This window comes from Hipposideros armiger, unplaced genomic scaffold (assembly GCF_001890085.2).
Source record: "Hipposideros armiger isolate ML-2016 unplaced genomic scaffold, ASM189008v1 scaffold_169, whole genome shotgun sequence".
Taxonomy (NCBI): domain Eukaryota; kingdom Metazoa; phylum Chordata; class Mammalia; order Chiroptera; family Hipposideridae; genus Hipposideros; species Hipposideros armiger.
The window spans coordinates 2736786-2749194 of NW_017731519.1; the positions used below are offsets into that span (position 1 = coordinate 2736786).

The following is a 12409-nucleotide window of genomic DNA, read 5'->3' on the forward strand; positions in this document are numbered from 1 at the left end:
CCAGCATTTGAACCATACAGTTTTTAAACTCTAACTGGGACATGTTAGCATACTCTGTGTTATTTAGGAAAGAAGAAATCTCTTACTTCATAACAATGCATTCTAATAAACTAAAACCAATTCTAACTTCATTATGTTCCAGATGGTTATAATACTTGATATCACAAGGACTGTCGACGTACAAAAAATACTCAAGTTAGTGAGGAAGCAAGTAAAACAAAAATCAGAAGTTATCTAAGATCTTAATAAATTTAAAGCTGTATGTTGCCTACTACTTTCAAAAAGTTAGATATAATAAATCCATGTGGGAAGACCTGAGGTTGGCCTTTTCCACAGTATGAAGGGTGGATTCCATGGCAGTGTTCCAAGCCATGAATCTGACCAACAGGATCCCAGAAACTTCAATCCCTGGAGAGTTTATTTTGCAAGTTTTATCAATTTGTCCTAAACTTTATTTATACCAACTGGACCCTAGTAAGATTATATACACTTGCATTACCTTAAATAGCCCCAACGGCATAAAGGACTAGAGGGACACTTTTTGCCTTCAAGGCTCCCTAGATATGGCGGGCTCTGACACTTCAACACACACATCCAAAACTCTAAAGGTAGGAGGACCCGTGTGTAGTCTATCCCATTTCTTTAAAGATCAATACTTTACATAACCCCAAAACAGTAGATAAATTCATTAGCTTATTAAATAACATCTAAATATATTCCAGGTTTATATGCCTGAACACTTGGTGCCAATGCTCTACAACAAGGAGCAAATGGACTTTAGACACATTTATTCCACTGGTAACACGATTGAAGATGTCTGTTAACAAATATAGAAAACTGCTGTTTGTTTTTAATGTCTTCTTCAAAAGCAAAGCATTAAGATAAAGACTGGCTTGCAGGTAATTTCCTTGGGAAGAGATCCTAGAAAGCAGTGGTAAGAGACCAGGAGAGTCTCTCAAGGAAGGAGGTAAAACCAATATAAGGATGTGTTGTCAAGTAGACCCACTGTTAAGGAGGCTAGTGCACGATCATGCCAGGACGATCTGGGAACCTTATAAAATATATCACATAATAATTGTCCAAAAAAGGGACAAAAGGGGCAAGGAAGTATTTACCATCACTCCATCACTTTCCATTATTCGTTAGCCAACAGTTGACTGTACTGGGGCTTTAGCGCTCCTGTACTTTTATTTTTTGAAGATTTTATTGGGGAATTGGGGGAGGGGAACAGACAAGTTGCTGTCCTTTTGTTCTTCAGTCTAGTTGTGGAGGACGTTGCTTCACTGGCCCATGCTGGTATGGGAAGAGCGACCTGCGCTCTTCCCGGGTGAGGCTGTCGCTCACCAGCCATTGGACAGAAGATCACGGTGGCTCAGCAGCTCACAAAGGCACACGCCAGCTGCCGGCCAGCCTCACTACAGCCTACACTGTCGCCGGCAACTCTTGGCAACCCAGCTCCAGGTTGAGCTGTTGTTCACCATCTTAGCTGTAGAGGGCGCAGCATCACTGGCCCTCATGTGGGATTCAAACCGGGGCCCTGCTGCTCAGAGATGGCATCCCAAGCCAACTCTTAACCAAAGCACCACTTGGCTGGCCAGGTGCTCCTGTACTTTTGACTGGTCATGCATTTGCCAAGCTCTGGGGCATAAAATAAAGAGGCATGCAATACAAGCCAGAAACAAGGTGCAGATTATACCTCCACTAGAAGGTATAAGCTGCTAGAAGCCTTTGCACAATTGGTTACCACAACTGTAGCTAGATAAGAAGTGATGCCAAGATGACATGAAGTGGTTCAGCAGAAGTAGCTCAATCTCTAATCTTTCCAAATTGGTTATGAGCAAAGTTGAATGAGTTTAATATCGCTCACTGGCTACTGCTGCCCATATACTACCAAAAAGGTCAGGATGAAAAGAGTATCTTGAGACTACATAATTTCCTGTGGGGTAAAACAGGGGTGTATTCTACTCTCCTTTCAAGCCTATTCTTTAAAGCTTTGATAATATTGTACTTTTGGATACACTGGCTAGATGCCTTCCTACTAGAGAATACAGAAAAATAAACATCCTTTTATATTCAAATGAAATGGTTTTAACATCATAAACTGGGAATAGTTTTAATAAACAACTTGCCCTGCTATCTAATTATCCTGGGGGTGAGAGGTGGTGGGGAGGGCATAGGACAATGGAACTTCAAATCAGTTATTCTGTTTATAGTTATTCTATTGTAGTCTGAGATTTGTCTTGTTTATAATTTGACAGTTAACTGTGTTGTTGGTTTGGTTCATGACCTGGTTCTCTATTCTGTGAGGTATCTGATATCCCTCTAATACCTTTTGCTTAAGTTACCATTATTGTTTTTTGTTGCATGAGAAAAAGAACTCTAATACACCAGCATTTACTAAGCACTTTCCTATTTGCTTATTTAATTCTTTGTTTTTAGTCTCTCTCCTCCTACTAGAATAAAAACTCAGAAAAAGGATTCTGTCTGTCTAGTTCATTTCAATATCCCTAGCACTTAGATTTTTGCCTGGTACACTTCAGGCACTCAAAAAAATATTTTTTGTTCCAAATACTTTACAAATAGTGTATCATTTAATCCACACAACCTTATGACTCAGTTAACTCTTCTATTTACAAATGAGGAAAATTAAAGCAAGTTCTTCCAGAATAGTAATGTAAACTACCAGTAGTAAAAAACAATGGTATAGCAATAATATAGCAGGACCCTACAAGCATAAACCTTCTTTGTGAACCATGCATCGTCTCATAGACTCAATAAGCCAAAGAAAAGTGGCATAAAATAGGCTGTTTCTACTCTAGCTTTTGGCAGACAAGTTTCTGCTACGGTATTTTACCTTTGGCAATCCACAACTGATAGTATGGGTGTATATTTTCTGTATGATTTATTTGGCACCTAATTTAAAATTTGTATAGTTATAAGGTTTTTATCAAATGCAATTCATTTAAAATATGCATTTCTGTACGGTGTCTTTCTGCCAATCCATAATACCTTAAGCGCTATAGTTGTCATGTGAAGTAGAACTGACATGAACACCCCATCAACGAAGCCTGGGCCAAAGGAAAGAAGGATGTGGTATACTAAATGGATGAAAGAGGTTTCTGTGGGAATATTTTATCAGAGGAATGCATTGGTGTTAGACGTCTATCACTGATCAATAGGAATCTGATGATAATAAGACAGTCAAGCCAAGGGCAGGTAGCCCAAGACACAACTTTCTGACATCTCTTAGCCAAGGTGGTGAAGATGATTGAGGGTTTCTAAAGGGAAATGAAACCCCAGAAGGAGGCAAGGTCCAAAATTCAGGCCAGAGCCTATTTCAAATCGAAGCCCCAAACCCTAACACCTGAGTGGCAACCCCTACCTAGGATAGCAGAAAATCCAAAAACACTCTCAAACTTAACAGCATTGGCAGTCATCTAATTTTCCAGCAGAAACTGGAAAAAAGCCAAGGTTCTAGAAGTGGTAAAGAGCAAGAAGAGTAGAGCTGATAAATGCTTTAACTCTTACTAACCTAGCTTTCCCTACAAAACAGATTATAATAAGGGAATTAAACTGATACCCAAAACTTTTATATATAAGAGGAATTAACAGTAATTAAACACAAGAAAGGCTTTTTCTCCACTAGAACTCCCTGGGGGAAAAAAATGGGGAAGGTACTATTATTATTCTCTTTTTATAGATGAACCTGAGGTTCAAGATTTAGTAACTTATCCAAGATGACTCAGTTAGTGGTAGACCTAGAGAGTTCAGGTCCAAAAAAGAATATTTTACTGACTATCCTGAAAATTACATATAATAAAAGTTATTTTGATCAGCAAATATTACTACATAAAGACCACTATGTAAATACTTTTTTAAAAGTCAAAAACAGATGAAGACACCAAAGATGAGCTCCCTAATGTGACCATACGTTCTTCGAGGACAGGAACTGCTTTGTTCTTCTGTGGGTCCTCCACAAACAGGACAAAATGCCAATACAAAACAAAACAAAACAAAACAAAACAAAACAAAACTGTTCAATTTAAAACTCATGACTTCTGATAATAAATTTTTAATTTGCATTCAATAGTAAAGTGACATTGGGGTATATCTCAAAACACTTCACTATTTAGCTACAAGAAATCTAGATTTAATCTACTTGATGGGCAATTACAAATAAATTAAGCTGATTCTAATTATTAATTTTTTGAAGGAGTATCAACACTTTAACCTAGCCAAACAAGGAATAACATACCACCCAAAAACTTGGTCCCTAAGTGATGTATGCATATTTCAATAACTAGTGGCTTTTTAAAGTAGCTAAAATGGTTATTTAAAGTAAACCATATTTCTTTTTTTTTTAGCTGAGGCATCCTGCCACCTGTTGGCAGCTCAGCGGCAACTCAGCTTGGGCCGGGAATTGAACCGCTGATGCTCAGAGCTTGCACTCTTGAACAAGTTCTTAATCAACTGAGCCACTTGGCTGGCCCTAAACCATATTTCTTAAAAATACTAAAAGATACACAGTACTGATTAATGATAAAATATCTGAGATTTACTTAAAAATAATATGGGATGGACAAAATCAGTGGGACATACATAACACAAAACTGGCCAATAGTTCATTATATCTTGTAAACTTTGGTATATGTTTAAAATTTTACATCATAAAAGTTTAAACAAAAAGAATATATGGGATTTGAATTCTAAAGATGAGTTACTACAATAAAAGTCATCAATTAATAAGAACAAATCCAAATAATTTTTGGAAAGTTATGTTGGGTGTATGAAAAAGATTAAGAAAAATATATGCCAGACCCAGCAGTTTTAAATAAACAAATGACACTTACCTTCAATAGTGACCAAACACAATCAATATGTCCATAAAATATGCCTCTGTGCAAAGCTGTCCATCCTGACTCGATGTCTTTCACCAGCGGATCCACTCCTTTCTCAATAAGCCATTCCAACACTCCTTTCTTCCCACAGGAGGAAACAAGGTGAAGGGCATTTCTGCCAAAGGCATCCTTGATAGTTGCAGCATTATAACAATGACTGGAGAGAAAGGCCTTAATCTGGTTTTCATTCCCCTTGGTTACCACAGAAAGGACATCCAAAGCATGCTTCAGGGATCGACACTTGAACGTGCAGTCAGGGATGGAAGAATTCATCCTAACTGTTTTTGTTTTGTTTTGTTTTATACTGCTTCCTTCTTCAGAATAGTCAGATAAGGCTAATTTTAAAACATGAAAAAGCCAGGATACAAAGATGCTTTCAGAAAGATTTACAGGGAATAAAGGACCTGTTTAGGATTGTAATTTAAATCCTCATGGCAAAAGTATAAAACTATAAATCTTTGTATAATTTATTTTGGCACTTAAGTCAAAAAATTATAAATAGCTCTATAAAGTTTATATCAAATACAAGTTCTTTATTTAAAAGAAAAAACTTTGCACAGTTTATAAATTATTCCTGGAGTCAAGCACCAAGGGGGAGTGAGGAGGGGAACTCCCCCTCCACACTGTCTGATCCTTCTAAATATCCATAATTGCAAGGGTGACCTATAAGAGAAGGGGATAGAAAGAGAAAATGAAAACACAAAATTCATCTCTCACTCTCCTCAAGTACTTTACAATACAGCTACCTCGATATTGAAGTGCCCCTAATTCCTATTTCAAGAAAAAAAAGAGTCTATCAACTTTCACCTTCACATCTACAGTGTTCTATATCTACAGCAGTCATCCTGACCTTCTTTTTTCTAGTCTCATGTTTAAGGTTAACCTCTGTGTCTGTACTCTAAAGCCCATCTCTTTCCTTCCAGAACTTTCATTCCTTCTTGTCTAGATATTCACACTCTACTGGCTATGTCCCTACAAATTATACATACACTTAAATCCACCATCTTTATAGGAACCTCATCCTAAACTTTACCCCTTAAATCTGAACCACCACCACCACCACCACCACCCACAAAAATAACCAACACTCTCATCATTTAGTTTTTACTAAGTCCCAGGCACCATGCTAACTAATGTTCTCTCTGCCTAGAAGATCCTTCAATACAAGAGATAATAATTTAAGAACAGGTATCGAAACAACTGGAAAACTATACAGAAAAAAATAACTTTAGTTTATACCTTAAACCAATATAAATTCTAGATGGCTCAAAGACAAACAAAAAATGACATCCTAAAAACTCTAGATGGAAACATAGGAGACTCTTTTATATAATTTCAAATCACAAAAGGACTTTCTAAGTATGATCTGAAATCCAAAAGTTATACACAAAAGTTTATATCAGTTTAAAACCTATATGCAAAAACTTTTAAAAGACAAAAAAAGAACAAAAATCTTCCTTTATACAGTCTCTACAAATCATTAAGAAACCAAAAGAATAAAAGTCAAAGAATATGACATTTCTCAAAAAAAAAAAACAAATGAATTTTTAAAAAGAGGCGTACCTTACACAAAAGAAATGCAAATTAAAACTACAAGATGCCATTTTTTACCTATCAGAATGGTCAAGATTAAAAATGTTGATATTACTATGTATTGATAAAGGGGAAACAGGAACGCTACATGATTGCTGGTGAAAGTATAAATTAGTATCACTTTTATGTGGAGTATTTAGTAATATTTATCAAAATGTAAAATGCATTTTTTCTGACCCAAACAACTTTACTCCTAGACATTTATCCTGTAAAAATATATCCATGTGTGAAACGGCCTAAGTACAAGAGCATTCACTGCATCATTGTTTGGAATAGTAAAACATGGAAAAAAAACTAACTAGTTAAAAGGAATTATGGTATGCTCATGCAACAGAATATAATTCATGTATCAGAAAGAATGACCCAGGGCCGGCTGAGTGGCTCAGTTGGTTAAGAGCTCGCTCAAGAGTTTGAGCTCTGAGCAACAGTGGTTCGAGTCCAGCCCGAGCTGAGCAGCCGCTGAGCTGCCAACAGGTAGCAGGATGGCTCAGCTAAAAAAAAATAAAAAATAAAAAAGAAAGAATGACCCAGCTATATAATTTGATATAAAATAACCTGCAAGATATATTGTAAAATGTCTTTTTAAGTGGGATGCATTTCTAATATCATTTGTGAGAAAAATGTATATGTATGTACATGTTTATGCTTGAATATGCATGAAAGGTCTCGAAGAATACACAAAAAATGGTTAATAGTGGTTGCTCCAGGGAAGGGCACCAATGGTTAGAGACAGAAATGAAAGGCAGACTTACTTTTTACTGTAAACCCCTTTTTAATGCTTTACCATGTGCATGTATACCTATTCAAAAATAAATGTCTACAAAATATAAATAAATGCTAATACAGAGGGTGCCAAAAAATGCATACACATTTAAGAAAGGAAAAAACTGTATTAAAATTGTAATACTCAGTATATACCAATAACAAAGATGAATACAAGGCATGTGTATACATGTTTTTGGCACCCAGTATATTGATTAGCGAGGTCACTGGAAAGTCTAGAAAACTCAACCATCATATATGAGCTTCTGTTTTACTTTTTACCAATATGCTTCCCTATTTAATCTAGAGAAATGAATATCACTTGTCAACTATTTGATAAACTACTATTCTTCAGTTTCTTCATTACCTGTTAGAAAACTAACCACCAATACATTAGAAATTTTATGTATCTGGAATAGACTACTTTACCATTTCTCATCATCTCTTTATTTATCATCTCCTAATTACTTATCTTCTCCTTTCAGTATTTATGTCCTCTGAATTGTAGATGAGTAGGCAATTCATTTATAATGCCTAAATTTTTAAAGCTTTTATAGCAGAAATTCTATGTAAACTCTCTTCTCCAAAGTTTCAAACTATTATACTTACAGTCCCAAAATACTTTTTTTAATTTCAATTTATTTTGAGTGTTAATTTGAACCACAAGTGTGTGGTAGTTACATGACATAAAGAAAAAGGTACCAAAGCCCAAGTAGTTTAAAATGTTAAAACTGGAACATGATATATGGCAAAATTGAAATGTAGTTAATTTCATTCTGTTGAGGCTTTAAAATTTTGCAATCATTATATTTTCAGTGTCTTCACAATACCTGAAAGGAACTACTTATTGGTGAATCACTCAAGCCCCACATGAAAGAATTAATATACAAGAGGCAAGATCTCCCTAATTTGTTACTATATATAATTCAAACACTTAAAGGGAAAATAAAAGGAATATTAAATATAAAAGTGATGCCAAGGGGACCAGCCAACTGGCTCAGTTGGTTAAGAGCTCACTCAAGAATGCAAGCTCTGAGCCACAGGGTCACCGGTTCGATTCCTGGCCCGAGCTGAGCTGCGGCTGAGCTGCCAATAGGTGGCAGGATGGCTCAGCTAAAAAAATAAAAATAAAAAATAAATAAAAGTGATGCCATACTAAAATACGTGTACAAAAGCACATAGAGAATACTACAAACATTAATATGGACGTGACTAAGAGTTATCATTTATTAGAGTCCTACATCTTTGTATTCAAATATAGCAATAGGCTGTTACCAATTAAAAATTACATAAACTCTCCAAGCCCTCACTCATTTCCTCATCAGTAAATGGAGACAATACCACTAACCCCAGAGTTACTGTAATGATAAAAAACCCAACTGCTTAGCATAGTGTCTGGCACCAAATGTGCATTCAAGATACAGTAGTTTTTATTACTAATATTTCTTCAGTAATGAAATGGTAACACATTTTAATCCCAAAGTTCATGTCTGAACTTCAATGTCTTCACTACCTGCTTTCCATGCATACTTCCCCATGAAACCAAACACACACTAAGGTTACCCATGACCTCCAAATTGCCAAATACTTTTGGATACTTTCAGGTCTTATCTTACTTGATTTCCCCATATTCTGAGTCATCAACACCACATTCTCCCAAGGGATCTTTCAGAAAGAAATGCTGAAAGCCTAGAGAGCCATTTAAGCATGGGATCTGTCTCCTATCACTTCTTCCAAAGGCATTATTATCCTTCTCCCTGACCTTCAAATACTAGGCTTCTCTCAATGTTCCATCTTCAGTCTTCTTTTACTCTCTACTTCATATTCTCCTTGGGTGATTTCAACCTCTCATGTTAACTTTAAACCTGCATGCTCATAATCCCCAAATCTGTCTCCTACCCTAATGTCTGTTCTAAATTCCAGGCCCAATTTTCCAATGCTTAGTGTAAATCTTATTTATGCATTCAACGAATATATATTGAAGGCAAAAAAAAAAAAAACAACAACAAAGGAAATAAATATTTATTAAGCATCTAATACATGCTGGACATTTTACACCACAGAGAGGTTAATTAAGCCACCCAAATCATACCACCAGTAAAAAGAGTTAGAATTCAAATACAGATCTGTTTAACAGTCAAGTCCAAGCTATTTCTACAATACTACACTGTTTCTCCACAGCATCCACAGTAGGTCACAAGGTACTAGGAATACAAAAATAAATAGCACTTTAATATCTTAGATGAAATGACAAAGTACAGGTTCATGGATAAATACTTAAATGAAAGTACAGCTCATTTCATAACTGAACTGGACAAAATTTATTATTATTACACAGTCTCTACCATCAAAGGGTAGCAGTTTTGTACAAGAGATTGATTTTATTTAAGCAAGTAATAAAAATATGACTATAAACCTACGGTAAAGATAAAATGACTCATAAGAATGGGGAATGGACAAGAGGAATCTAGAGAAGATTTCCCTCAGGAGATGTATAAATTAAGACTTAAGATGAGTACACGTTTGCCTGATAAATTCAGGGTGGGTAGGCATCTGAGGCTGAGGAAACAGTAAATATGAAAACATCAGAATCATCTCAGTCCATTCTGAAAATTCCAAGTAATTCAGAAGACGGAAATGAGTGAGGCCTTATAAATACATAAGGATGAACTAGATTATGAATAGCCTTATGTGCCTTTTTTAGAGATAAAGAAAGTGTGCATTTCAGATATATTTAGGATCTTGAATTGACAAGGGGTGGTGGTAACTCCTAGGTTTCTGGCCTGATTACAGGTAAGGCAACCAGTAAGAAGAATAAGGAGTAAATACTCCTGATTTACTCAGAAAAACTTATTTACTCAGGAAATCAGAAAAACAGAACAAACTTAACAAAGGATCAAATAAAACTTAAAGTTCAAAATTTGTTTTATATGTGATGAATATGAAGTGTTGATGGGAAACTGAGTTGGAGGGTTGTAGCTAGCTAGCTAGCTACAGGCATTTGTTCAACCTTGAAGACTGGTCCACCACAAAGGTGTACACCAGTAGAGGTTGAACCCTCAACAATGGCTCACAATCCTACTAATCCTTGGTTAAGTATTGTTATCTTACAAAAACACAAATCTGATCATGCTATTCTCTGATATCCAACCAAAATGAACCAATATCTATGCAGACACACCTCGGAGGTATTGTAGGTTCCTTTCCAGACCACCACAATAAAGCAAGTCCTAATGTTTTTGCTAGTGAGGGCTATTGCCTTCAATTTGTTAAAAAAAAAAAAAAAAAAACAATTGTGAAGTGCAATAAAATAATGCTTGTATTTCATGTGCTAAAAATAGTAGCATTATCATCTCAGGAAGAGATGCCAGTTAGGACTGGTGACCATGTAGCATATAAAGTTCACGCTGAATTCAGAAGACGTGAGCTAGTAATCCAGGTACACCACTAACTAGGTAAACGACCCTGGGCACATTACAATTTTCTAAGAGATCTTCAATGATCTCACTTGTAAAGGGATAACAACTATGTATCTCCTGAGTTGTTCTGAAAAAATAAGAATTCATTCATATGTAACCACCTAACAAATGTTAACAAAAAAAGGGGAAAAAAGACATATGGGTATACAGGTCAGAAAATGGCATAACTATAATATATTAGAATACTTTCTGTTTGGAATGATTTTCACCCAAACCTTTACAAGGCAAAGCATCTAATGCATACTGGACATTTTACATAGAAGAGAGCCAATTGCTCATGCCTTACAAACATAATATCTACCATCTTTTGAACTTTCATATGAATAAGCATAGTACTTTACAAATTTTACTAATTTAATTCTCTTTTCAGCTTCATTATTGCCCCTGTAGATATGATTAGCTTCATTTTACAATGAGGAATTGGTGTGAAAGTTTAAGTAGCCTACCTAAAATCACAGATAGCAAAGGTTACTCTAGATTCTACTTATTCTACCCAAAATACTCTCTTAAAATGCAGTTAGGAAACCTTCAATGAGAAGTAGAAGGGTGTAGTAGAAAAAATTACCCTTATGTATAGTCATATAATTGGGTTCCTACTATCTAATAAACCTGTGACCAAGTAACTTAATCTCCCTAATCCTCAATTTCTACATCTACAAAATGCTAACCTGCCTTATAAGTGTATACTTTTCCTACGCATCAAGTTTTTAAGCTCCTTAAGAAAGGGAAGGAGAATGCCATGCATCGTATTTCTCACAAAATATAATATGTATTCACTAAGTAGGTTTATTTTTTTTAAAGAGCTCCCTAAAACCAAAATATCTTCCCTATAAACTTGCATCTATATTAAATTAACTTTTACAGATACAAATTACAGTGACGCATAATGAAAGAATTTAAAATTTTTAAAATTCTTTTGGTAAGACCTGAAAATAGTTCACATAATTTTAAAACATAAGTTCTTACTACTTTAGGAAACTAATAATTTAGCTTTGTCAATATTGTATTTCATTCTAACGTTTTCTCAAATATCCTCTGGGTACAAGAGATAATAACGTCAATACTTTATCAGTGCAAAACACAGTTTCAAAAAAAATTCCCAAAATTTTAGGGGGCAAGCACATCTCTAGATGTGGCAATGAATTACTGCCATATTAATAAAAATAAACTAACTTTGACATAACTTATAATAATTAACGAAGTAATTCTGAGCTCCTTTATATAATAGGTGCATTCATTTATGGTCTATTGAACTTTATGATCTCAAAGCATAATGAGGGTTAAAAATGCAACTAAGTTCCTTACATACAATTTAGCATACTGAAATCCCTCAATACAAGTTTTTAAAGAAATTTCTAAATAATGGAAGATCCATTTTTTTAAATTTATTGAAGTAGACTCTGCTTTGACTAAGGTTTCTGCAAATATCTGTAATAAAATAATTCTGTTTAGAAAAATAGCTCCTTCTGCCCTCCTCTACCTTTGTTTCAGCTTCTAAAACCAATAAAAATCAAGGAATTCAAAAATAGAAAAAGGGGTGAAATGATCAAGAAGGGGCTATGCAAAGATGTGAATTTCCACACCATGGGCATAGAAACACTACCAGTCATAAAAGTCACATTCTTAAAGTATTATGATAAATTTCGATTTTTCAAATGCCCTACTTCAAGGCGCGAG

At 35.2% G+C, this 12409-nt stretch overlaps 1 protein-coding gene across 1 annotated transcript in view; it reads right to left on the bottom strand.

The window, feature by feature from the left end:
• IBTK (inhibitor of Bruton tyrosine kinase) overlaps positions 1-12409 on the bottom strand; it is a 95957-nt gene that overhangs the window by 80590 nt on the left and 2958 nt on the right. The window contains exons 2-3 of the mRNA XM_019651908.1: positions 4851-5561; positions 3533-3542 (exon numbers count right to left, since the gene is read on the bottom strand). Coding sequence (XP_019507453.1) covers positions 3533-3542; positions 4851-5171 — 331 coding nt within the window. The 5' untranslated portion in view covers positions 5172-5561. The remainder of the gene's footprint in view (positions 1-3532; positions 3543-4850; positions 5562-12409) is intronic.